Genomic DNA, 23,719 nt, shown 5'->3' on the forward strand with positions numbered 1-23,719 from the left:
GAACCATGGACCGGCTGCCTCCTGCACGCCCCACACTGGGGATGGGGCCCACAACCCGGGCCTGTGCCCTGACCGGGAATCGAACCCTGACCTCCTGGTTCATAGGTCAACGCCCACCCTTGAGCCACGCGGCCGGGCAAGAGGCTCACTTCTAACCGAAGCTGAGCACGAGGTGCAGAAGCCACGGCAGAAACCACGAGTCAGACACGGAGCTGGCCCACCGCACGGCGAGAGGCCGCGTCCCGTCCACAGGGGGCGAGGCGGGTGCACAGTGGGCTCAGTGACCTCTGCGCCTGCCCTCCCGCCCACGGCCTGTCAGCGAGGCTGCCTCTGGGTTTGAACATTATCCAGTGACACCTCCGGGGGACTCCTGGGCCCGGGGGGAGGGCGGGCGTCCGCCACATCTAGCTGACGTGGGGGGCGGGACGCGGGAGGTAAAATGAAAAGCTCTCACCTTGCTGCTCTGGTCCGTGTCGTCCGAGGACTCGGGGTCCAGCCCCTCGGCCTCCTCAGGGGAGGGCTCCGTGCTGCTGCCCTGCGACCCGCCCAGGCTGGGCCCTGAGGACGAAGCAGAACGGATGTGGGGGGACGCGACAGTGACCCCGCAGGCCAGCCCGTGAGGGAGGCGTGCGATCCCGGAGAGAACACATCGTCACGCCCGCCAGGGCCAGCCCACGCCTCGGCTCGGGATGGGTGCTGCTGTCTGTGCTGGTGCTGCTCCCGTCATCCTTCAACAGCACAGCGTGTCCTCACTGCTCACCCTGCACAGCAGGAGCCTAAGGTGCACGTCCACCGGACGAAAGGACCACAGGCCCACCCTTCGTCTTCACGGCCTGTCACCCCCCGGGTGCACCCCGTGCCCAGGCCCGCTGCTGCCTCCCGCCCGGCCCGCTGCTGCCTCCTGCCCGGCCCGCTGCTGCCTCCTGCCCGTCCCGCTGCCTCCTGCCCGGCCCGCTGCTGCCTCCTGCCCGCTGCTGCCTCCTGCCCGCTGCTGCCTCCTGCCCGGCCCGCTGCTGCCTCCTGCCCGCTGCTGCCTCCTGCCCGCTGCTGCCTCCTGCCCGGCCCGCTGCTGCCTCCTGCCCGGCCCGCTGCTGCCTCCTGCCCGGCCCGCTGCTGCCTCCTGCCCGTCCCGCTGCCTCCTGCCCGGCCCGCTGCTGCCTCCTGCCCGGCCCGCTGCTGCCTCCTGCCCGTCCCGCTGCCTCCTGCCCGGCCCGCTGCTGCCTCCTGCCCGGCCCGCCGCTGCCTCCTGCCCGGCCCGCTGCTGCCTCCTGCCCGGCCCGCTGCTGCCTCCTGCCCGTCCCCGCTGCCTCCTGCCCGGCCCGCTGCTGCCTCCTGCCCGGCCCGCTGCTGCCTCCTGCCCGGCCCGCTGCTGCCTCCTGCCCGCTGCTGCCTCCTGCCCGGCCCACTGCTGCCTCCTGCCCGGCCCGCTGCTGCCTCCTGCCCGCCCCGCTGCCTCCTGCCCGGCCCGCTGCTGCCTCCTGCCCGGCCCGCTGCTGCCTCCTGCCCGGCCCGCTGCCTCCTGCCCGGCCCGCTGCTGCCTCTGCCCGGCCCGCTGCTGCCTCCTGCCCGGCCCGCTGCTGCCTCCTGCCCGCTGCTGCCTCCTGCCCGGCCCACTGCTGCCTCCTGCCCGGCCCACTGCTGCCTCCTGCCCGGCCCGCTGCTGCCTCCTGCCCGCTGCTGCCTCCTGCCCGGCCCGCTGCTGCCTCCTGCCCGGCCTCGCGCTCTGCCTGGGCTCGGAGCTCCTCCGCTGCCCATCCTGCGCACACACCGCCCTGCCACCTCCCTCGGTCACAGACCGGGAACGGCAGCGAGCAGGTAGAGGGAGACCGGGCGGCCGCTCCCCACGCCCACCTCCCCGCCGCTCTGCCCTGAGCCGCAGACCTACTTCGGACAGACTGGTCCACGTGCGGCCACAGGATCAGAACCCCCTGCGTCTGCACTCCGGACGCCCGAGGCCGGTCGGCCCGGCAGGCTCGGTCCGAAGGGGCTGGACCAGGGCACAGTGTCCGGGACGAAGCGGTCACAGACAAGCGGACACGCAGTGCGGGTGCGGGCAGAACGCCCGGTGCACGGGGGCGCCCAGTCCGCCAGGTCACTGAACCGGAGCCACCTGTCCGGAGGAGGTGACGGGACGAGGACAGGAAGGCCAGCAGCTCATTTTACAGCTCTGGCACGGAACACCTGGGGTCCACAGCCACGGACATATTCCTAAGACAGGCTCCAACACTGAAATGCATTCTTTGTTTTTAAAAATGTAATAAGAAATCTGCGCCCAGCCCATGTGGTTCAGTGGTTGAGCATCAATCTAGGATCCAGGAGGCCACGGTTTGATTCCTGGTTCAGGGCACAGGCCTGCGTTGTGGGCTCGTTTCCCAGTAGGGAGGGTGCAGGGGGCAGCCGATCCATGCATGATTCTCTCTTATCATTGGTGTTTCTATCTCTCTCTCTCCTTCTCTCTTCTTTTCTGAGGTCAATAAATATATATACTCTAAAACTTTAGTAAAAATTTAAATTTGCAAAGCACATACATAGTTTTTAAAGATAAAATACACTATAACAGTGTCCTCTTCACAGGAACAGCTTGGGACCCCTGAGTTGCAGTAGCATGGGGTCAGTAAGCTCGGCCCTCAAAGGGCCGGTCAGTCTGTCACTTCACAGACAGGAGCCCCCTCACAGCCCCTCCATCTGCCGGGGTCATGGGGAAGGGGCCCCAGGACTGGTTCCCATCAGACTGGTTCCCACAAACACAAGCCCCAGCCGGATGGCCACAGGTGGGTCAGCCGACCTCTGTCCCCATCCAGGAGCCCCCGAGGGTCAGGCAGGGAACTGGGGAGAGGCGCCCACTCTGCCTGCAGCCCGACTCCCAACCTCAGGAAACCCTGGAAGGAACGGGCCTAACAGTCCTTCATTGTCATTTCATTCCAGGCACCTGTCTGAGCCCAAGGCTCCGGGTCGCGCCTGCCACCTGGTGGTCACAGGAAGGAACAGCGCGTGGTCCCAGCCCTACAGTTAAAGGTGCAGGGCTCAGGGAGTGACATCCTACAGGTCAGATGGGACTGTGGGTGCAACAGTGACCTCACGGGTCAAGGCCGTCAACAGTAAAAAGTGCCCGGTTTTCGAAAGCCTCCCCGAGAGCCTGAACCTGAGCAAGAGGTCCTTCCCGCCCGCGGTGCTGCCTGCACTCAGACTTTGAAACTGAAGACTTTTTCCTTAACCCGAGTTTTTAAAAGAAAATAAATTCAAAACCCCAGCCTACAAGATGGAGCCCCACTCCAGCCCTGGGTGGTGGGGACCCTCTCACTGGGGGACCCCCTAGAAGAGGACAGGCCAGCGGGGGGACAGGCCGCACGCAGACACACCTGGGGGGTCAGTGCTGGAACAGGGCGCCCAGGGATCCAGAGTGGGGGGCTCACCCCGTGGGGACTCTGCAGCGAAGAGCCCCAGAGACAAGACAACCAGCCCTGGCCGGTGCTGCTCAGTGGGTAGAGCGTCGGCCTGCGGACTGAAGGGTCCCAGGTTCAACTCCGGTCAAGGGCGTGCACCTTGATTATGGGCACATCCCCAGTGGGGGGTGTGCAGGAGGCAGCTGACCCATGTTTCTAACTCTATCCCTCTCCCTTCCTCTCTGTTAAAAAAAAAAATCAATACAATATATATTTCTTAAACTTAAAAAAGAATAAAAAGGACCAACCAGAGATCAGAGCCCCGTCCACTCGGCACTGCGTCCTGTCGCTCAGGAGCGGACGTGGCTGGGGTGGGACGTGGTCAGTGCGACGTGGACAGTGGAGTGTGGGCGGCAGGGGGAGGCTCAGCCCAGCACCTCCATGACTCCTGGATTCCGTGTCCCTGTCTCTGTCCGCAGCCCGAGCAGCGGCCTCCTCCACTCGTCCTTCTCAGGAGCCCCCACGGGGCAGGCAGGGTGCAGCAGACCGTCCCCCAGGACCCCACACCGTCCCCCAGGCACGGAGCACGGGGCCCGACGTGGCGCCCAGCTCCGCAAGTGGCCTTACCTGGGCTGCCGGCGAGGAAGGCGAAGAGGCTGTGGCCGGGCTCGGCGGGGCTGTCGGCACGGTGGGGCGGGCTCCCCAGCAGCAGGGCGCCCCCCTCCAGCTCGGGGCGCGTCCGCACCAGGAGGCCCAGGCTGGGCTGCGAGAGGAAGTCCCTGAGGGCCGCCGAGCTCAGGCTGGCGGCCACGCGGCTGCTGATCTCGAGAACCTCATCCCCCACCGTCAGGCCTGCAAGGCGGCGGGAAGCTCCGTGTCACACGGAGGCAGCGGCAGAGCCGGGGGGGGGGGGGGGGAGCAGGAGGCGGCTGCACCCAAACACCCCCAAGTCCTGCCGCACAGACGGTGCCCCGAAGGGGAGCAGGTGCAGGGCCTGGGCCGGGGGCTCCAGGCGTGGTCTGCCCGCCCTGCCCTGCGCTGCCCTGAGCACACATCTGAACTGACTCCGCCAACGTCTCCCCACAAACGTGACTCGGGAACAGAGAGGCTCGGTCACTGTGCGGAGGCAGGGGCCACGCTCGGGGGCGGAGGACCATCCCGCTGCCTGGCCCTCGCGGGCGCTCGCTGCAGACACATCGGGAGAGGCTCGTCTCTGCTGTCTGTGCTCCTGGGACCACGTCATGCCCCAGGGAAGTCCCCCGAAAGGCTGCTGCTCCGAGAGCCGCGGGGAGGGAACTCCCCGAGCAGGGCCCAAGGAGCCGGGGCCTCGGGGAGCAGGAAGCGAACGGCCAGGGGCAGGTCCACCCGTCAGTCAGTGAGAGAATGTTCCAGAAGAACGGGAGGGTGGGGGCAGGAAGGGCTGTCAGCTGGGAGGGAAGGGCCTGGTGAGGGTGCTCCCCACGAGGGGACGGGGCTGGGGGGGGGGCTCCCCAAGAGGGGACAGGGCTGGGGGGGGCTCCCCACGAGGGGACAGGGCTGGGGAGGGCTCCCCATGAGGGGACAGGGCTGGGGGGGGGCTCCCCACGAGGGGACAGGGCTGGGGGGGGGCTCCCCATGAGGGGACGGGGCTTGGGGGGGGCTCCCCACGAGGGGACGGGGCTGGGGGGGGGCTCCCCACGAGGTGACAGGGCTGGGGGGGGGCTCCCCACGAGGGGACAGGGCTGGGGGGGGCTCCCCATGAGGGGACAGGGCTGGGGGGGGCTCCCCACGAGGGGACGGCGCTCAGCGGCACGGGGGGGAACTGGGCGCACAGGCCCCTGCTCTGCTCCTGCAGAGGCCGCTCCCCACACGGCGGCCACAGCGCCTGCTCGGAGGGACCCGCAGTCGGGCAGCCCTGGTGGCTCTGACCAGGTTCCGGAGCAGAGGGCCTCCCTCCTCAGGTTCAGCTGCAGGAAGACCCAGGGCCCCCACTCCGCCCCACAGCGGGACACACACACACACACACACACGTGGGATCAGCACGAATTCCCCATCAGCCCAGGGAGACAGGCCCAGAATCCGGTGAAAAATCCAAGACTGTGCCCGGTCGGCATCACTCAGTGGCTGAGCATCGACCTATGAACCAGGTCACGGTTCGGTTCCAGGTCAGGGCACAGGCCCGGGTTGCGGGCTCCATTGCCAGTGCGGGGTGTGCAGGAGGCAGCCGATCCATGATTCTCTCTCATCACTGATGTTGCCGTCTCTCTCTCTCCCTCTCCCTTCCTCTCTGAAATCAATAAAATATCGATACTTTATAAATCTGAGATTGTGACATTTCCAACACAACTGGTGTGTGGAGTATCACCCATGTTCCCTGGGTTTTCAATGACACACACTCACACACACACACACACACACACACACTCTCACACTCACACACACACAATCATACTCATCCTCACACTCACACACACACTCACTCACACTCACACACACACTCACACACACACACACACACACTCACACACACACACACACACTCACACACACACACACACACACTCACACTCACTCACACTCACTCACACACTCGCTACGGAGAATTCGGGCAGATCTTCCTCACCCACCAACCAGAGGGAATTAGGAGAGACAGACAGGCAGGTAGGCAGACAGGCAGACATGCAGGCAGGGAGACAGACAGACAGACAGGCAGACAGGTAGGCAGACAGGCAGACATGCAGGCAGGGAGACAGACAGACAGACAGGCAGGCAGACAGGCAGACAGGCAGACAGACAGGCAGACAGGCAGACGCCAGGACACACAGACCCACCTTGCTTGGCCGCCAGCCCGGTGTCCCTCACGCTGCTCACGTAGAGTCTCCGGACACCGTCCTCCTCCACGGAGGAGAGGGAGAAGCCTGGGGGCAGAGACGGGGTCACCTGGCGCTGAGCACACGCGGGCCAGCCGGGAGAGGCCCGCCGAGTCACAACCAGCGTTTGTTTTGTTCACAGGTCCTGGAACAGTGCCCACGCGCAGCGACCACGGCCGCCCACGGCCGACCACGAGGTGTCAGAATCCCTCAGATGGAGAGGGGAGATCTGCCTGCGGGCGTCCCGATGACCTCTTTTTTAAATATATTTTATTGATTTTGTACAGAGAGGAATGGAGAGAGATAAAGTTAGAAACATCGATGAGAGAGAGTCATCGATCAGCCGCCTCTTGACACCCCCTACTGGGGATATGCCTGCAACCAAGGTACATGCCCTTGACCGGAATCAAACGGGACTATTCAGTCCCCAAGCCGACACTCTATCCATTGAGCCAAACAGGTTTTGGCCAACCTCATTTTTTAAAAAACTAGTTTTTCTTGACTTGAGAGAGAAAGGGAGTGAGAGAAGCTTCGGTCTGCTGCCTCCTGCACTCCCACCCCCACTGGACATCTAGCCCGCAAGCCAGGCCTGTGCCCGGACCTGAATCGGACCGGGGCCTCTCAGTGCACCCACCGACCACAGCAGCCAGGGCGCACGATCTCATCGTGTCCTCCTGTTCTGGACGCCATCCTCACAGCAGTTTCTGACTTCCAGCTCGTTTCCACGTGGGTGGGGGTTCAGAGGCCCCACTCACATAAAACCACTTTTCCACGAGCCAGACCTGACACAGGGACCTGCCTGCACCTCTGTGGGGAGTGCTGTCTCTGATCTGCTAGAACCGTGGTCGGCAAACTGCGGCTCTTTGGCCCCTTGAGTGTGGCTCTTCCATAAAATACCACAGCCTGGGCGGATCTATTTTTGAAGAAGTGGCATTAGAAGTTGTTTAAAAAATGTGGCTCTCCAAAGGAATTTCAATCGTTGAACTGCTGATAGTTGGCTCTGTGGACTGAGGAGTTTGCCGACCGCTGTGCTAGAACCTGTGCCGGATCCGGGGCAAACCCCCGCCGTGGCCATGACCACGTCCCGTGAGTGGGCCTCGCCGTGAGGCGGGAGTGTGAGGGTGGACGGGGAACCCCCACCCAGCACCGCAAGTTCCTCTGGCCTGGCTGTGGGGAGGGAGGGCACTGCGTGTTTGGGGAGACGAATACGAAATCTCACGATGGGTAAATAACACAGAGCAATCCCCTCCCCACACACCCACGTCCTGCGGACAGCACGCCCCGAGGGTGACGGCTGAGAAGGGGGACGCGCAGCCCTGGCCACACCGGAGATTCCTCCTTTTTGTTTGTTTTGTTTTGTTTTAATCCTCACATCCTCATGTGAGGACATTTCCCATTGATTTTAGGGAGTGGGAGAGAGGGAAGACAGAGAGAAGACAGAGAGAAACATCGATGTGAAAGAGACACACTGACTGGCTGCCTCCTGCACGGGCCCCAATCAGGGGGGCTGGGGAAGAGCCTGCAACCCGGGTGCATGCCCTTGACCGGAATCGAACCCGGGACCCTAGGTGCACAGGTGGACGTTCTATCCACTGAACCACACCGACCAGGGCGGAGATTCCTCCTTCTCCCCGTGTGGCTGCCTGGCCGAGCCCAGGACCCAGACGGGCTGTGGCCTGACCCAGCCCCAGGCGTTTTCCCCGTCGGTGACCGAGGCCACGTTCCCGGGGGGACCGCGGACGCACACACACCGTAGCTGTCCCCGGCCGCGTCCGACTTCTCCAGCTGCAGGCTGCGCACGGCCTTGGGGCAGATCTCCACCTCCTGGAACAGCTGGAAGGACAGGGCAGCGTTAGTGAGGCGTGGGAGCCTCCCGCTCGGTCTCCTCTCACCGAGCCCCTCCCGCCGGGCAGCACCTGTCGCTGCCTCCCCTCCCCAGCCACACGCGCCCCCCTGCAGAGAGGGAGCCGGGGCCGGTTCTCAGCTCTGCTCTCCGAGGGGACCCCCACCCCACGGGGACGGTCACCAGGCGCACATCCACGCCCGCAGCCCGCGGCCCAGGAACAGGCACACAGAGGGGAGCGCCCGGGGCCAGGCAGCCTACCAGCTCGTACAGCTCCTCCTCGGGCTGCGGCTCGTACACCTGCAGCCGGTCCTCCACGAGGAACCGCAGCCGCAGGCAGTGCGCGGCCGGGTCCAGCTGGTGCGTCTGCGGGCGGAGGAGGAGGAGACGCTCAGGGGAGGAGGGGCGGGTCCCGGGGTGACGGCGTTCACCGGCCCAAACGCGGCCGCTGAGCCCAGACCCCGGCTGCTCACGGAGCACGGGCTGCGCTCCCCGTCAGGAGACAGCCCAGGAGGCGCGGGCGGGCGGGAAGCGAGCACGGCCTTGGCCTTGGAGCTAGAAGCTGCGAGGGCCACGCCGGTCTGTCCTCGAGAAACCCGGGCCAGAAGGAGACAGGGTGCCCCCCCCATCTGCTTCCTACGAGACGGGAAACCGCGTGGGGTCCTGGCGAACGGGAATCCTCGGCTGGGAGCCTGTGGTCACCGCCAGTGGACGCTCTGGACACGCCCGCCCTCGGGCCTAAGGCGTGAACTGTGAGCTGGCGGCCGGCGGACGCCGGCCCAGGGGCCGTGGCAGGGAGGTGCCCCCACACACACACCTGCCAGCAGCCGCGGGGACTGACTGGCCAGGAGGGTCAGACACCGCCCCCGACAAACTCTGCCCGAGCTCCAGGGCCGGCCTCCGTCTTCCCCCGAGTCTGAGAAAGGGGTTCGCATTGCCGTGACCCTGACCCAGCAGCTCACACAGCCCACAGAAGCCGCTGGGAAGGGACCGGGCCTCGCGAGGGGAGGGATCACTGCAGCTCGCACCGCACACCGGGAGCCCCGCCCGCCCAGCGCCGGGTCCCAGGGAGCCCCGCCTGCATCGCCACCTTGCAGACGGCCTCCAGCGTGTCCCGGGCGCAGTCTCCGGGCCGCACGACGGTCAGCACGGACCGGCTGCCGGGCAGGCAGAACCAGGACGGCGGGAAGTGCTGGTGGGCCCACATGTCGCAGTCGGGGTTCTGCTGGTGGGGGCTGGGCAGGGCCATCTCCTTCTCCACCTGCAACGGGAGCCGTCAGCCGCCGAGACCTCCGCCCCCGGGCACAGGGCCTCCGAGTCCCCAGAGGGGCCCAGCGGCGGCGGCTGGGGGGCGGGCAGGGGTGCCTGGGGGGGAAGGAGCGCTGCTGGGGGGGTGGTCCCCAGACCTCACACCTGGTCTGTCCCAGACGGGCATAAGGAATGGGAGGCTGGAAACTTAGAAGAAACCAGGAGAAAGGGAAGAAAAGGGGAGGAGGAGGGAGGGAGAGAGGGAGGGAAGGAAGGAGGGAAGAGGGAAGGGAAGGAGGAAGGGGAAGGAGGGAGGAGGGAAGGGAGGGAGGAAGAAAGGAGCGAGGGGAGGAGGGGAGGAGGGGAGGAGGGGAGGAAGGAACCTAACCCACCCACTGGCTCAGCTCAGACACTGGTCCTCCCATCAACCATGTCAGGCTCAGCCCAGAGCCCCCGCAGGAGGGCCGATCGAGCTCAGGGCCCCGTGAGCTCAGGGCCACGGGCTGGAAGGCGAGGAGCCCAGGGAACGGGAGGCGGGCGCCCGCGAGGCCACAGCGGCCTCACCAGAGCACCCCCACCGAGCGGCGGCGGCCTCACTCGGGGTCTAAAACCAGCCAACGCTGTTACTCTCCAATCAGAGGCCCAAAAGCCCCCGAACCCGCTCCAGCCGGACGCGCGTCTAAGAAGAACCTTCCTCAGGAGGGTCCTGGCACCTAGTGGGGCCGCACGAGCCCCCGTGGGGGAGGGGCACTCCTCGCCGACGCCCAGAACACGGGGTCACGAGAGCACGACCCAGACCGGACAGAGCCTCCCCCCGACGTCCCCGAGGCCTCCCGGGGCCACGCTGACCCCGACACGCGGGCTCCAGGGCCTGCGCCGCCTTTAAAGAAGGCATGTGCCGCTCTCACAGGAAGGGGCGCCGGCGGGGCCTGGGGGACGGACGCCGTTACCTTGCCATCGGGGACGGCGTCGTCGAACGCCTCCTCCAGAGCCTGCTTGGCGGCGTCGGGCCCCTCGCTGAACACCTGCAGCACACATGGCGGTGAGGGCAGGAGGGGGACCGGGGGGGAGGGGCACCGGGGGGAGGGGGACCGGGAGGGAGGGGGACCGGGAGGGGGACCGGGAGGGAAGACCGGGAGGGAGAGGGACCGGGAGGGAGGGGGACCGGGAGGGAGGGGGACCGGGAGGGGGCACCAGGAGGGAGGGGGACCGGGGGGGAGGGGGACCGGGAGGGAGGGAGACCGGGAGGGAGAGGGACCGGGAGGGAGGGGGACCGGGGGAAGGGGCACCGGGAGGGAGGGGGACCGGGAGGGGGACCGGGAGGGAAGACCGGGAGGGAGGGGGACCGGGAGGAAGAGAGACCGGGAGGGAGGGGGCACCGGGAGGGAGGGGGACCGGGGGGAGGGGCACCGGGGGGGGGGGGCACCGGGGGGAGGGGGACAGGGAGGGAGGGGGACTGGGAGGGAGGGGAACTGGGAGGGGGACCGGGAGGGAGGGGGACCGGGAGGGAGGGGCACCGGGAGGGAGGGGGACCGGGAGGGAGGGGGACCGGGAGGGAGGGGTACCGGGAGGGATGGGGACCGGGAGGGATGGGGACCGGGAGGAGGGGGGACTGAGGGGAGGGGCACCGGGAGGGAGGGGGACCGGGGGGAGGGGGACCGGGAGGGAGGGGGACCGGGGAGAGGGGCACCGGGAGGGAGGGGCACCGGGAGGGAGGGGGACCGGGAGGGAGGGGGACCGGGGGGAGGGGGACCGGGAGGGAGGGGGACCGGGAGGGATGGGGACCGGGAGGAAGGGGGACCGGGAGTGGGACCGGGAGGGAGGGGGACCGGGAGGGGGACCAGGAGGGAGGGGGACCGGGAGGGAGGGGGACCGGGAGGGAGGGGGACCGGGGAGAGGGGCACCGGGAGGGAGGGGCACCGGGAGGGAGGGGGACCGGGAGGAGGGGCACCGGGAGGGAGGGGGACCGGGAGGGAGGGGGACCGGGAGGGAGGGGGACCGGGAGGGAGGGGGACCGGGAGGGAGAGGGACCGGGAGGGGGACTGGGAGGAATGGAGACCGGGAGGGGGGACCGGGAGGAAGGGGGACCGGGAGGGGGACCGGGAGGGAGGAGGACCAAGGGGAGGGGGAGCGGGGGGGGGGGGGGACCGGGAGGGAGGGGGACCCCGCGGCCACGCCGGCCCCAGGCCCACCTGGTTGATGCTGGGGTGGCCCTGCTTCTTCTTGGAGGTGGAGTCCAGGCCCCAGAGCGAGGAGAAGCGGCTGCGGCGCTTGCTGGTGGAGTGCGCCATGGCCTGCGTGCGCCGCCTCACGCCCGTCTCCGCGGTGCGGGCCGCCACCTGGGGCGACGGGGAGGCGGCGGGCAGCGGGCGGCTGGCACGGAGCGGCGCGGGCTCCCACGAGAACAGTTAGATCCCGTGTCCGTCCCTTCTGCTCACTGTTCTCCGACCTCCACACCCTCTTCCCGCAGGACACTGACCCTGTCCCCCCACAACACACACACACACACCCCCCGCCTCCGAGGCCCCACGGGGAGCCAGCACATGGCCAGGACCTGGGCTCAGTCCCTTCTGCTCAGCTTCCTCCGACCTCCACACCCTCTTCCCGCAGGACACTGACCCCGGTCACACCTATCCTTCCCGGCTGGACACCTAACCCCCATCCCACACCCTCTTCCCGCTGGACCCTGGCCCGTCCCACACCCACCCCTCAGCGCAGCCCTCCCCCGGGACAGCCGGGCGAGTGCTCACCAGGGCGTGGAAGGACGACACGGAGAAGATGCCCAGCCGCCCCATGGCCACCTTGGTGGGGCGGCTGGCGAAGGCGAGCAGGCGCTTGGGGTTGGGCAGCTCGCCGCCCTGCAGGCTGGCCAGGTAGCAGCGGTAGCGGAACAGGTCCATCTGGAACTGCTCCAGGTTCTGCTCCCACACGAAGATCTGCAGGCGCATAGAGGACGGGGGGACGGGAAGCCGGTCACGGCTCCGACCTGCACCGTCGTCTCTCACTCACACACACACACACACACACACACACCCCGGCCCCAGTGCCCTCCTCCAGGGGCACAGAGGGGCCCTGCGCTCTCGGGCGCCAGCAGCTGGGGGCAGGGGCTGCGTTCACAGCCCGTGGGGTCTCTGCAGAGACGTGGCTGTGGATTCAGGAAGACACGGAAACACGTCATGGGGCCTGTGCCCGGGTGGGCTCACGTTTGCAGCGTTACAGGGGCCTCGGGGTTCAGCCCTGGGAACTGGGTGACTTAGAAGGGCCGGCTTCTCACAGGAGACGAGGGGAGGAAAGGGGTGAGCTGAGGAGCAGAGCGAACACCCGCGATGTGGGCACAGGTGGGAGGTGGAGGACGGGGGCGGGGGGAGGAGAGACTGGGATGGGGCCGACCCAGATCCTGGGGACTCAGGCCCCCTGAGCGGAGACCACAGAAGCTTCCCGTGGTTTAGGGCAAAATAAGACCTGCCCCTAAAGCTGATGGGACATCTCAATAGGATCATGGAAGCATAAGACTGGAGCCGGAGCTGTTGCTCACGGGTTGACTGTCAACCCAGGAACCAGGGGGTCACAGGTTCAATTCCAGTCAGGGCACAGGCCCAGGCTGTGGGTTCCATCCCAGTGTGGGGCGTGCAGGAGGCAGCTGATCAATGATTCTCTCTCATCACGGATGTTTCTCTCTCTCTTCCTCTCCCTACCTCTCTGAGATCAATAAAATTACATTTAAAAAAAGAAAGAAAAAGAAAAAACACACTCTACACCCCCCACACCTAGAATCCTCAGTTTATCGAGGCGTCCAGAGTGGACCCCACGCTGAGCCCGGCCACCCGATAATGTGCAGACCAGCTGCAGACCTCCCAGGGCCAGACGCCCAGCACACACCAGGGCTGGCTTCTTCCCATCCCAGCCTTCTTCCCGACTGACGCTGCTCCCTCAGCTCCTGACAACCGACCACGAGTGACAGCGAGGACACTGCCCATCACGGCAAAGAACTGAGCAGGTGGGTGGTGGCCACAGGCAGGCAGAGGAGGGAGCCGAGAGCCACTCAGGACCTCAGGATCCCACCCAAGTTTAAACACAGAGTGATCACCTAACCCAGGAGGGCAATCATCTGACCCAGGAGAGCGATCTCCTGACCCAGGAGGGCAGTCACCTGACCCAGGAGGGCAGTCACCTGACCCAGGAGAGCGATCTCCTGAACCAGGAGGGCAGTCACCTGACCCAGGAGGGCAGTCACCTGACCCAGGAGGGCAATCATCTGACCCAGGAGAGCGATCTCCTGACCCAGGAGGGCAGTCACCTGACCCAGGAGGGCAATCATCTGACCCAGGAGAGCGATCTCCTGACCCAGGAGGGCAGTCACCTGACCCAGGAGGGCAGTCACCTGACCCAGGAGGGCAATCATCTGACCCAGGAGAGCGATCTCCTGACCCAGGAGGGCAGTCACCTGACCCAGGAGAGCGATCTCCTGACCCAGGAGGGCAGTCACCTGACCCAGGAGGGCAGTCACCTGACCCAGGAGAGCGATCTCCTGACCCAGGAGGGCAGTCACCTGACCCAGGAGGGCAGTCACCTGACCCAGGAGAGCGATCTCCTGACCCAGGAGGGCAGTCACCTGACCCAGGAGGGCAGTCACCTGACCCAGGGGAGTGTGAGTCTAGAGGGAGAGCGGTCACCTGATCTAGGATTGTCTTCTTCTTCTTGGAGTCGGTGACGGAGGACAGCTGCATCTCGCCCATTTTCTTCATCTTCTCGTCCATGTCGATCTTCTGCTCCAGCTTCTTGATTTCCGACTTGAGGAGGCGGAGCGTGTCCTCCTTGTGGTGGTGCCTGGCGACCGCGGCCGAGCAGGCCGAGTGGATGGCGGTGACCCAGTTCTCCAGCTCAGTCTGGCTGGTGGTCTGCGGGGGAGGGGCGGGCGGGCAGGGACACAGACCGTCTCAGGCCATCGGAGCGGGCACTTCCCGATGGCCAGGCCTAAACAGAGTTCATCCAGATTCTCACAACCGATGGGAAGGATGAGGGAGGAGCCTCTGTATGTCTGCAGCTAAGCACCCGTCCATCGTAACAAGGTCAGGAGGTGGTGTCCAAAGCCAGGTGAGAAACAGCTAAGTGTGCTCATGAGAAATGCGGGTAAAAGGAACTAAACCAAACACCCAGTTAGACCAGCCGAGCCGTGTGCTCTGGGGCAGGGGGTGGGGAGCAGTAAGGAGAGGGAGAACCTCACTCTGCGTGCTGAGCTCACAGCATTCTCTAAAACTACGCGCTCAGAGTGACTCAGAGCAAATGTAAAGGCTGTGGAAACACAGCCAGTGCTGCGAGTCGCACGTATGTGGGCGACACGTAACGGCACAGGATTCACACACGGAAACCTAGCCTGGCCACGCTGCGGTCAGCGCTGCGCTTCTAACAGCCAGGATCCTCACGCACCCACGGCAGGCATGTCCCGTGAGGCAGGCGTGTCCCATGAGGCAGGCATGTCCCGTGAGGCAGGCGTGTCCTGTGAGGCAGGCGTGTCCCATGAGGCAGGCATGTCCCGTGAGACAGGTGTGTCCCGTGAGGCCGCCAGCGTGCTCACCTGCACGTCCGCTCCCCCCACGGCTCCCCTCGCTGACCGTGCCCCTCAGGGTGGTTTCCTGGGGGCGCCCCAGATCCTCTCGGACACAAATTCTGGCACCATAACCAAAGTGTGGGCACACAGGAGGCGCCCAAAGGCACTGTAACTGGGGTGTGGGCACACAGGAGGGCGTGGGCACACAGGAGGGCATGGGCACACAGGAGGGTGTGGGCACACAGGAGGGTGTGGGCACACGAGGGCGTGGGCACACAGGAGGGCGTGGGCACACAGGAGGGTGTGGGCACACAGAGGCTGCCCGCCTGGACGTGGTGGCTCAGCTGGTCGAGCGGCATCCTGCGCAGCTAAGGTCACGGGTTCGACCCCAGGTCAGGGCCCGTACCCCAGCTGCGGGTTCAGTCCCCGGTCGGGCGTGCAGAGGCACCCGGTTGGTGTTTCTCTCTCTAAAATCAACTTAAAATGTAGGCACAGAGAGAGCGCATCCCCAACAAACGTGTATACCCTTCACCCGATGCTCTTCAGCAAACTGCCTTTATAAAGGCTCAAACTGAGTGCGTGCCTCTTCTGGGACGCCTGTGTGTTCTCGGTGAGGAGGGGTGAGGAGGAGAACGTCCTGAGAGCGGCCGTTGCTCCCTCACCGGCGGGGACCGGGCGGCCACGGCGGAGAGTCCACGCAGAAACATTCCCAGGGCGGGCTCACCCGAGGCCGAGAAGAGCCGCTGCCGTCGGCGTGAGCCGCGCGGCCCAGGAGAAACGCCAGCGCCCACCACCGTCTGCACCAACAGGTTAGAACCCAACACAGCCCAACGCGCTGGCGGCGACACCAAGTGCGGTTCACACCGCGCACACCCAGGAGCAGCGGCCCTCCACCTTCCCGACGCCGCAGCCTCGCGCTGTGGTGACCCCCAACCTTAACGTATTTCCGCTGCTACTTCATAACTGTTGAGGACCGCTAGCAGGGTCGCCTAAGACCATCAGAAAACACAGATACTTACATCACGATTCATAACAGCGGCAAAATCACAGTTACTGAGTAGCAATGAAGATAATGTTATGGGCCAAAACCGGTTTGGCTCAGTGGATAGAGCGTCGGCCTGCGTACTGAAGGGTCCCGGGTTTGATTCCGGTCAAGGGCATGTACCTTGGTTGTGGGCACATCCCCAGTAGGGGGCGTGCAAGAGGCAGCTGATCGATGACTGTAAAAAAAATCAATAAAAATCCCTCCTCTCTGTAAAAAATCAATAAAAATATATTTAAAAAAATAATAATAATAATGTTATGGCTGGGAGTCACCACAGCGTGAGGAGCTGTGTTAAAGGGTCGCGGCATCAGGAAGGTGGAGAACCGCTGCCCTAGAGGTTTGCCATGGCGAGGGCTCCGTCACGGAGCTGCCTGCAGGACAGCGCTGTTGTTACTGGACAGAAACAGCAGAGGGCAGCACACGCCAGGCAAGCCGCTGTCCTGAGAACCAGTCCTGAGAGAGTCCTTACGGGGGACCTAGCCACTCTGACCACGTCGGGGATTTTCAAAGAACGAAAGAAGATCGTGTCTAAAGATGTTGGAGAATATCTCACCAAATAGAGAATATCAACAGAGAAATTTTATATTTTTTTATTGATGTCAGAGAGGAAGGGAGAGGGAAATAGAATTATGGATCGGCTGCCTCGCGCACACCCACTACTGGGGATGGAGCCAGCAATCTGAGCCTGTGCCCTTGACCAGAATCAAACCCGGGACCCTTCAGTCCACTGAGCCACCCCGGTGAGGGCTCAATAGAGAAATTTAAACCAAGACTGCTTTTAAATATAAACTCTGGAGCTGGAATGTAGAGTAAGCAAAGCAAAACAGTCATCTGAGGAGCTGGACAGCAGATTCCGGCTGAGAAATCAAGAACGGGTGACCCAGGCCCAGTCCCGGGACAGAACAGGAAAAGAACGAGGAACCGGGAACAGAGCCTGTGCTGACATTAACTGACAGGACCCCAGGAGGAGGAGCACAGCACACGGCAGATAAGCTACTTGAAGAAATAACGGCTGAAAACTTCACACGTGTGATTTAAAACACACACACACACACACACACACACACACACACACACCTACACATGCAAGGAGCTCCACGACTCCAGATGGAACAAACGGAAAGAAATCAATCGTTGCAGTTACAGGCAGATGATCATCCCACTGTTTGACGACAAGCGACAAAACTCCCCAGAGCGAAAGGAGGGGAGTCCCCGTCTGGAGCAGGGATCCCTGAGTGACAGCCGACGGCTCGCGAGGACCCACAGCGCCAGATGGCGGCTGTCCGGGCTGTGAAGGAACACTGCCAATCACGAGTTTCATACCCAGCAGGACTAGCCTTCGAGACACAGGAGAAAGGATAAACCCAGCCTCCTCACCGAGGTAAAGGGCACTCGGTCTTCCCCGCTACGGGCTGCACATGGCCTGGGGGGCAGAGGGCGCTCAGACGCGGCCGGACACGCCTATTCTTGGCCCGTGTGGGGTCACAGACTCACTCTGCGGGACTCGGTGGAGCCATGCGTTCATGTCTGTGCCCTCTTCTTAGGCGTGTTTTGTCACATGTTAAAGAAAGAGTAACAGGCTTCCTCTCTGTCCACAAACAAAGCCACTCTGTCATATTTATTACTTCAATGTCCCAAACAGAAATAGCGTTAGGGCCCAAACCCCAACACCTGGTGAAGTGACTCCCTCTCCCGGGCCTTCGTCCCGTTCTCTCCCGCGTGGGGTACTCTCACGCCGTGTCCCCCGTCCACCCCCACGCTCCCCCCCCCCCCGTCCCTGCCAGCCCTGCCACGCACAGAGCCTCCCGGTGCCCGTGCAGAGTGACATGTAAACACCGTGAGCGCTTCCCGGTGTCGGCAGCCGCCTGAGCACAGCACACGGGAAGCAGAGTGCAGGCTGAGCGGGTCCTGATGATGAAGTCAGGGGAGGACGGTCCCTGACAAGCACCCTAACAGGAAGTCCTGTGAGCGCACAGAAGCCAGCGCCGGCCCCGAGCCCTGGCGTTTCTAAATACAATCCCAGCCACACGGCCAGAGCGTCAGGCACAGGGTCCGAGGAGACGGGAGAGGACGGATGCAGGTGGCTACATCGCTGCTTTGCTGAGGAGGGTCTTGGAAGACGTGTCAGGGAACACCCACAGCTCACATCCCGGCTCCATGACGGGGCTCAGACCCTCTTCTCAAGAGCTGTGCCCACCACAGGGAGACCTCCCCGCACCCAGCCGCTGGGTGCTCCGGCTCCCCCCTCCCCCTCCATGCCCACCCCCTGCCCCGGAGCTCCGGAGCCGCTCTGGCTGGTCACGGGTCTCCACCGGGAATCAGAGGTGACCCTGCCCCGGACCCAAGGGCGACCTCACCCCGGAGGGCGGGCATAAGGACTGACCTGGAAGAGGAAGGCGTCGCCCAGGCAGTTGCTGAGGCAGAAGACGAAGTCCTTCTTGGGGTGCTCGGGCACGGCCTGCACCACGCCGTTCTCCACCCACACGGCGTGCTTGGGCACGCTGCCCGGCTCGATGCCCGAGCGGCCGTCGCTGTCGTAGAAGAGGAGCGTGCACCCTGCGGCAGAGGGAAAGGGTGGCCGTGGGTGCCGGGCGGGCGCTGGCGGGTGCTGCGGGAGACCCAGGAGGCGGGAAGACCGAGCCTGTGCTGACCACACGGGTGGCCCTGAGCACGGCCAAGGCCCAGACCGCAGCCTCTGGCCACACGGACCCTCCTGCAGCCACGAAGGCTTCCCGCTCCGTCTGGCCTTAGACTGTCTGTCACACACGCATCCTCCCGGGGGCACCGGGCCTGAGGGCTCCACATGTCCACGGCCCCATGGCCCGCACGTGGCCAGCCCTGCACCAGGACGGGCAGTCTGCGGTCCCACCGGAAACTCTGCCCCGAGAGCGTCAGGAGAAACACACCGGGGCCCGGTCCTCGGGGAGCACGTGTGCTGTGCCGCCTCAGGGCCGGAGGCAGGGGAGGAGGGGAGGGCTGGAGTCCCGGGTCTTTCCCTCCTGCTGTGCCGGTGTGTGTAGGGGGCATATGAGGGAGGGGCGCTGCGGGCGTCCCGTGGGCAGGGGCGGGGACAGGCCCACAGCCAAGGACTGTCCGGAAACCGCACGGCGCCCCTCTGTGAGCCCCGCTCCCCGTCCCCTTCGGGGTGACCCCGCGGGCGGGCAGCAGGCACAGCAGACGTGAGGAACAGCCTTAGCCTCAGGCTGAGCCCAGAGCGGAAAGCTGCGGGGCCCCCAGCCCTGGGGGCAACTGAACCCCTGGTCTCCCGACCGCTGTGCTCACAGCCTTTCCACCTGTTTACAATCGTCCGAGACAGGAGGCTGTTAAAACGGGCCTTTCCTCCATTACCGCCTGTTCCAATGTCAAGACCACGCGAGGCACTTTAAACAATAAAACAAAGTAAAAGTAAAAAGACGCGGTGCGGCCGCGGGGTGAGCCGCACACGCCGGTGGCCGGCAGCGCCTGCGCCTCCTGAGGGGTCCCCTGTGAACAGCTCAGCGGCCGAGAGGCCCCCGGGACCAATTCCAAGTGAACTCTCTGTTCTAATTAACTTTCTGCCTAAAGTGGAAGAACCTTCGGGGAATCTCTGCCCCCCCCCCTCCCGGTGCCCTGCGTTTTAACTCCGCGTGGAAGGCGGGCCGCCAGGAGGCCGGACTCGGGAACGGGAGGAAGCAGGGAAGGGCTCGGGGTCACTGGGAGCGGGGCCACCCCGAGCGGAAGGCTCCCTCCTCCCGGGCCGGTGAGCTGTGCCCTGACCGCCGCCCCGGCTTCCTTATCCCTCATTCCCGCCAGGACCCCAAGGCACACGGCACCCCCACGCCCCCAGGAAAAGGCAGCGCCTGGCATTGCTCCCGGTGGCGGTGAGGGTCAGTGGGAAGCTCCCTCCCGTGAGCCCAGCTCCAGGGCCGTCACGGGCCGAACACCATCCCCGAGGCCCGGTGCTGAGTCCTCCCCGAGGCCCGGTGCTGAGTCCTCCCCGAGGTGGAGGGTCTGAACCAGGAGCAGGGACTCTAAGAGGTAACTGCGGGGAAGTGAGGCCACGTGGGGTCCCCACCCAGCACAACAGCTGCCCGAGAGAGGGGATCTGGACCCAGACGGGCGCGGGGCCGGCCCCGGGAGACCCTGCAGGGCCAGGGGGCCTCAGGGAAAAGCGGCTGCCCTGGCCCTCGGACCTCCAGCCCCAGGAGTGCGAGAACCTCACCCCAGGGCGTGGTGTTCCGTTCCAGCAACGCTAACAGGACCCCACCCCCCCCGCCCAAACTCAGAGCTTCAGCAGGGATGGGCACAGCCCGAAAGGCCCTCAGGTGACCAGCGGGAGCAGGGGCAGGGGCCTCAGACCAGCTGTTAAAAACTCAGCACCGATGAACAAAACCAACCATGACCAGCCGGCGCAGCTCAGGGGCTGAGCATCGACCTGTGAACCAGGAGGTCAGAATTCGATTCCCAACCAGGGCACATGCCTGGTTGTAGCTCAATCCCCAGTGTGGGGTGTGCAGGAGGCAGCTGGTCCATGCTTCTCTCTCATCATTGATGTTTCTCTCCCTCTCCCTCCCTCCCTCTCTCTCTCTCTCTCTCCCTCCCTCCCTCCCTCTCTGAAATCAATAAAAATGTTATTTTAGTAAAAAAGAATAAAACCAGTGATTAGTCGTCTGAAAGAGCACAAGGCCGCCGAGAACAAGTGCGGGCAGCTGGGGGAGGGGCCGGAGGAGGAGGAGGAGGAGGAGGAGGAGGAGGAGGAGGGGGTCCTCCCTGTCATCTCAGCCAGCGCGGACGGCATGGCCCGGCCCCTGGGACGTGACCCTGTGGCACCTCCAAATCAGGGCACGGGGTCACACGGCGGCAAGGACAGCAGCCGCTCTCGGAATGGAAGGCGGACAGAACGTTCCCCAAGTTCAACATCCCCTGTGCACACGTGCTCAATGCTTCCCATGTGCTCCACATGCGCTCTGCATGTACTCTGCATGCATGTGGACAGGGTCTGTCGTTACACAGACCTCTAAGTGTCATGTCCCCGTGTCACGCCGTTTCCCACAGAAAACGCTGTGGCTGCCAGGACCCTGCTCTCTGTGCCAACATGGACCCCCTGGGGCGGAGACTGATCCGAGACCAGGATGTGAGGAGGCGGTCCAGGAAGGGGAGCCGTGCGAGTGGGAGGACTGGCCATGGCGGGGCAGGCGGCTCCACCCGCAGCGGCAGCAGCCGGACACACAGCCGGGAGCCTCGGTGGGAGGCTGTGCGCTCCAGCGACACACACACACACACACACACACACACACACACACACCCTGCAGCGAGCCTGACTCACTCCAATGGAAGGAGGCAGATGAGGGCCGCCTGCAGGCAGCGCCCTGCCGTCCCCCTTCTTCCGCTGGAATGCGGACCTGCCGCTGGGCCAGCTTGACCACTTGGACCAGACGCTGTTCTAGGAACCGCTGAGCCACAGGCAGAGGGAGGCTGGGCCCGGTGAGTCACGGCATTGCCACACCAGCGGGGGGCCTGACCGGGAGGTGGGAGGACAGAGCTCCGTGTTGTTCAAGACGTGGCCCCTGTGGGTCACTGGGTCATGAGGCAAGACCGATTGTCTAATAACCTCTCCCTTCCTGTGTCCCAGCCTGGAAGCAATGGCTGGCACAGGAGCCGTGGGCCACCCAGACCCCGCACAGCTGAGCCTCTGGGACCGGCGGGTCCCACACCAACCACCACGGGAGGAACCAGTGTCACCCGGTCTGGTGTGTGCACCGCACAGCTGAGCCCAGGTCTCTGCTCCTGGCTTGTCCTCCGCACCGGCCAACCCCCCTGGCCCAGCCCTGGACCAGCCGACCCACACTCACTGCGATAGGGGCCGGGGGAAACTGAGCTCAGGACGCGGCCCAGTGTCTATGCTACTGAGCACGTGCGGACAGCTGTGCACACGCTCAAAACTATTGATACATGCAAAACAATGACATAAATGTACGGTGGTAACGAATGAGAAGAGGGAGACGCACTAGCACGTGTGAACGGGTCTGTCCACGCTCACGTAATGCTCCGTGTGACGCTAACACGGTGGCTTTCGCAAACATGGGGTGGCTTAGGCAGCCTCAGCAGGAGCTGAACCCTGTGAGGTTAACGACATTCTATTCTCTTTCCACCTGAAAAATGACAGTTCCAGAAGGCACGGAGGCACTTCACAAACCAGTGTGATAAAAAATAACCTGTTAGGCGCATCCCCGACATGGTCATGAGACCAGCTGCACATGGAGAGCGTCCGGCTCAACTAAAAATAAAGACACCGAGCAGCAGGGGCAGGAGGAACACTGAGTTAGTGAAGAGAGATGAGCAGGTGCCCGTGGTCACCAGCCTGTGAGGCCCTCACTGGTGTGGCTCGGTGGATCGAGTGTGGGCCTACAGACTGGAGGGTCCCGGGTTTGATTCCGGTCAAGGGTACGTGCCTGGGCTGTAGGCTTGATCCCCAGCAGGGGCATGCAGGAGGCAGCCGATCCATGATATGTCCCCCCCCCCCGCCTTTCCTCTCTGAAATCAATAAAAATAGGGTTTTTTGTGGGGTTTTTTTTTTTTTGGGGGGGGGGGGGGTGCATCAGTGCCCACCAGCGTGCTCAGTGGTTGAGCCTCCAGGAGGTCAGGGCACAAGTCCGGGTTGCCAGCTTGATCACCAGCAGGGGCATGCAGGAGGCAGCCCATCCAGGATTCTCTCTCATCATGGATGTTTCTCTCTCCCTCTTCCCCTCCCTCTCTGAAATAGAAATATACAAAGTGCGTCACAAGTTAGAGGCCGTACTAAACACAGTGAGCACAATGCAGTGACGTGTGAGCCGGCGGCTGCACCATCCTCTGCGGGCGCAGCGGAGGGCACGCGCAGAGCGGATGGATGTCCGGGGAGCACCAGGGGGCACTGGGCGCAGGGCCCCGCAGCGGGGGGAGGTGGGGGATGAAGGGGTGCGGGGTGGGGGGGGAGGGGGGATGAAGGGGTGGGGGGCCCGCTCACCTCTGAGGGCCGCCCAGTAGTGCTTCCAGCGCCGGCGGGCGGCCGGCTCCACCTTGCGGCTCTTCTTGTGCACCAGCAGGTTCTTGACGGCCAGCGCGCCCGCCTTGCGCACGGTGCCCCGCGCGGCCGCCTGCAGCGCGCCGTCCGAGCGGCCGCTGGAGCGCTCGTCGCTGTGCGCGGAGCCGGCCTCCTCGGGGCTCTCGCGGCTGGCGCCCAGCTCCAGCTCCCGCCGGAAGTTCTCGTAGACGCCCTGGCGCGCCGCGTCCCCCGCGCTGCTGCTGCCGCTGTCGCTGCCCGCGAAGGCGCGGCCGGGCGGCGGCGAGTAGCTGGAGTGCGTGGCGTTGGAGCGCCGGGACAGCAGGTCCGGGTCGGTGGCCGCCCCCTCGATGCCGCTGTCGGCGAACTCACTGCCCTCGCCCGCGTTGACATCCTGGGGGCCCAGAGCGGGAGAGGAGTGCATCAGGATCAGGCGAGGGGCCACAGCACCTCCTGCCGCCCGCCCGCGGGACCACAGGGCGCCTGCCTCCCAGCCTGGCCCCCGTGGAGGCCTCCCCCACCCTTGGACCCCCCTCCACCCCTGGATTCCCTCCACCCCTTTCAACCCTACTCCACCCTCTGACCCCCTCCGCCCCCAGGCCCTCCAACCTTGCACCCCCTCCACCCCTGACCCTTCTCACCCCTTAAATCCCACTTCACCCCCTGACCCTACTCACCCCCCCACCCTGCCCACCCCTCCACCCTCTGACCCTTCCCACCCCTTGAACCCTCCACCCTCTGACCCTTCCCACCCCTTGAACCCTCCACTCTGGGCCTTGCAA

The 23,719-nt window shown here is 64.8% G+C and overlaps 1 protein-coding gene across 6 annotated transcripts in view; it reads right to left on the reverse strand.

The window, feature by feature from the left end:
• The window catches only part of TIAM1 (TIAM Rac1 associated GEF 1), a 130,312-nt gene that overhangs the window by 26,547 nt on the left and 80,046 nt on the right, over positions 1 to 23,719 (reverse strand). For 4 of the 6 annotated variants that reach the window (XM_036429070.2, XM_036429074.2, XM_045578373.1 and 1 more), the window contains 12 exons: positions 22,902 to 23,331; positions 18,300 to 18,472; positions 13,997 to 14,221; positions 12,074 to 12,259; positions 11,516 to 11,662; positions 10,274 to 10,348; positions 9,166 to 9,336; positions 8,337 to 8,441; positions 7,984 to 8,065; positions 6,194 to 6,280; positions 4,011 to 4,235; positions 455 to 558 (listed from right to left, as the gene is read on the reverse strand). In XM_036429070.2, coding sequence (XP_036284963.1) covers positions 455 to 558; positions 4,011 to 4,235; positions 6,194 to 6,280; positions 7,984 to 8,065; positions 8,337 to 8,441; positions 9,166 to 9,336; positions 10,274 to 10,348; positions 11,516 to 11,662; positions 12,074 to 12,259; positions 13,997 to 14,221; positions 18,300 to 18,472; positions 22,902 to 23,331 — 2,010 coding nt within the window. The remainder of the gene's footprint in view (positions 1 to 454; positions 559 to 4,010; positions 4,236 to 6,193; positions 6,281 to 7,983; positions 8,066 to 8,336; positions 8,442 to 9,165; positions 9,337 to 10,273; positions 10,349 to 11,515; positions 11,663 to 12,073; positions 12,260 to 13,996; positions 14,222 to 18,299; positions 18,473 to 22,901; positions 23,332 to 23,719) is intronic. The other 2 variants (XM_036429072.2, XM_045578374.1) reach the window with 2 other exon arrangements.

The sequence above is a fragment of the Pipistrellus kuhlii genome, unplaced genomic scaffold, assembly GCF_014108245.1.
Source record: "Pipistrellus kuhlii isolate mPipKuh1 unplaced genomic scaffold, mPipKuh1.p scaffold_m20_p_99, whole genome shotgun sequence".
NCBI classification, from domain to species: domain Eukaryota; kingdom Metazoa; phylum Chordata; class Mammalia; order Chiroptera; family Vespertilionidae; genus Pipistrellus; species Pipistrellus kuhlii.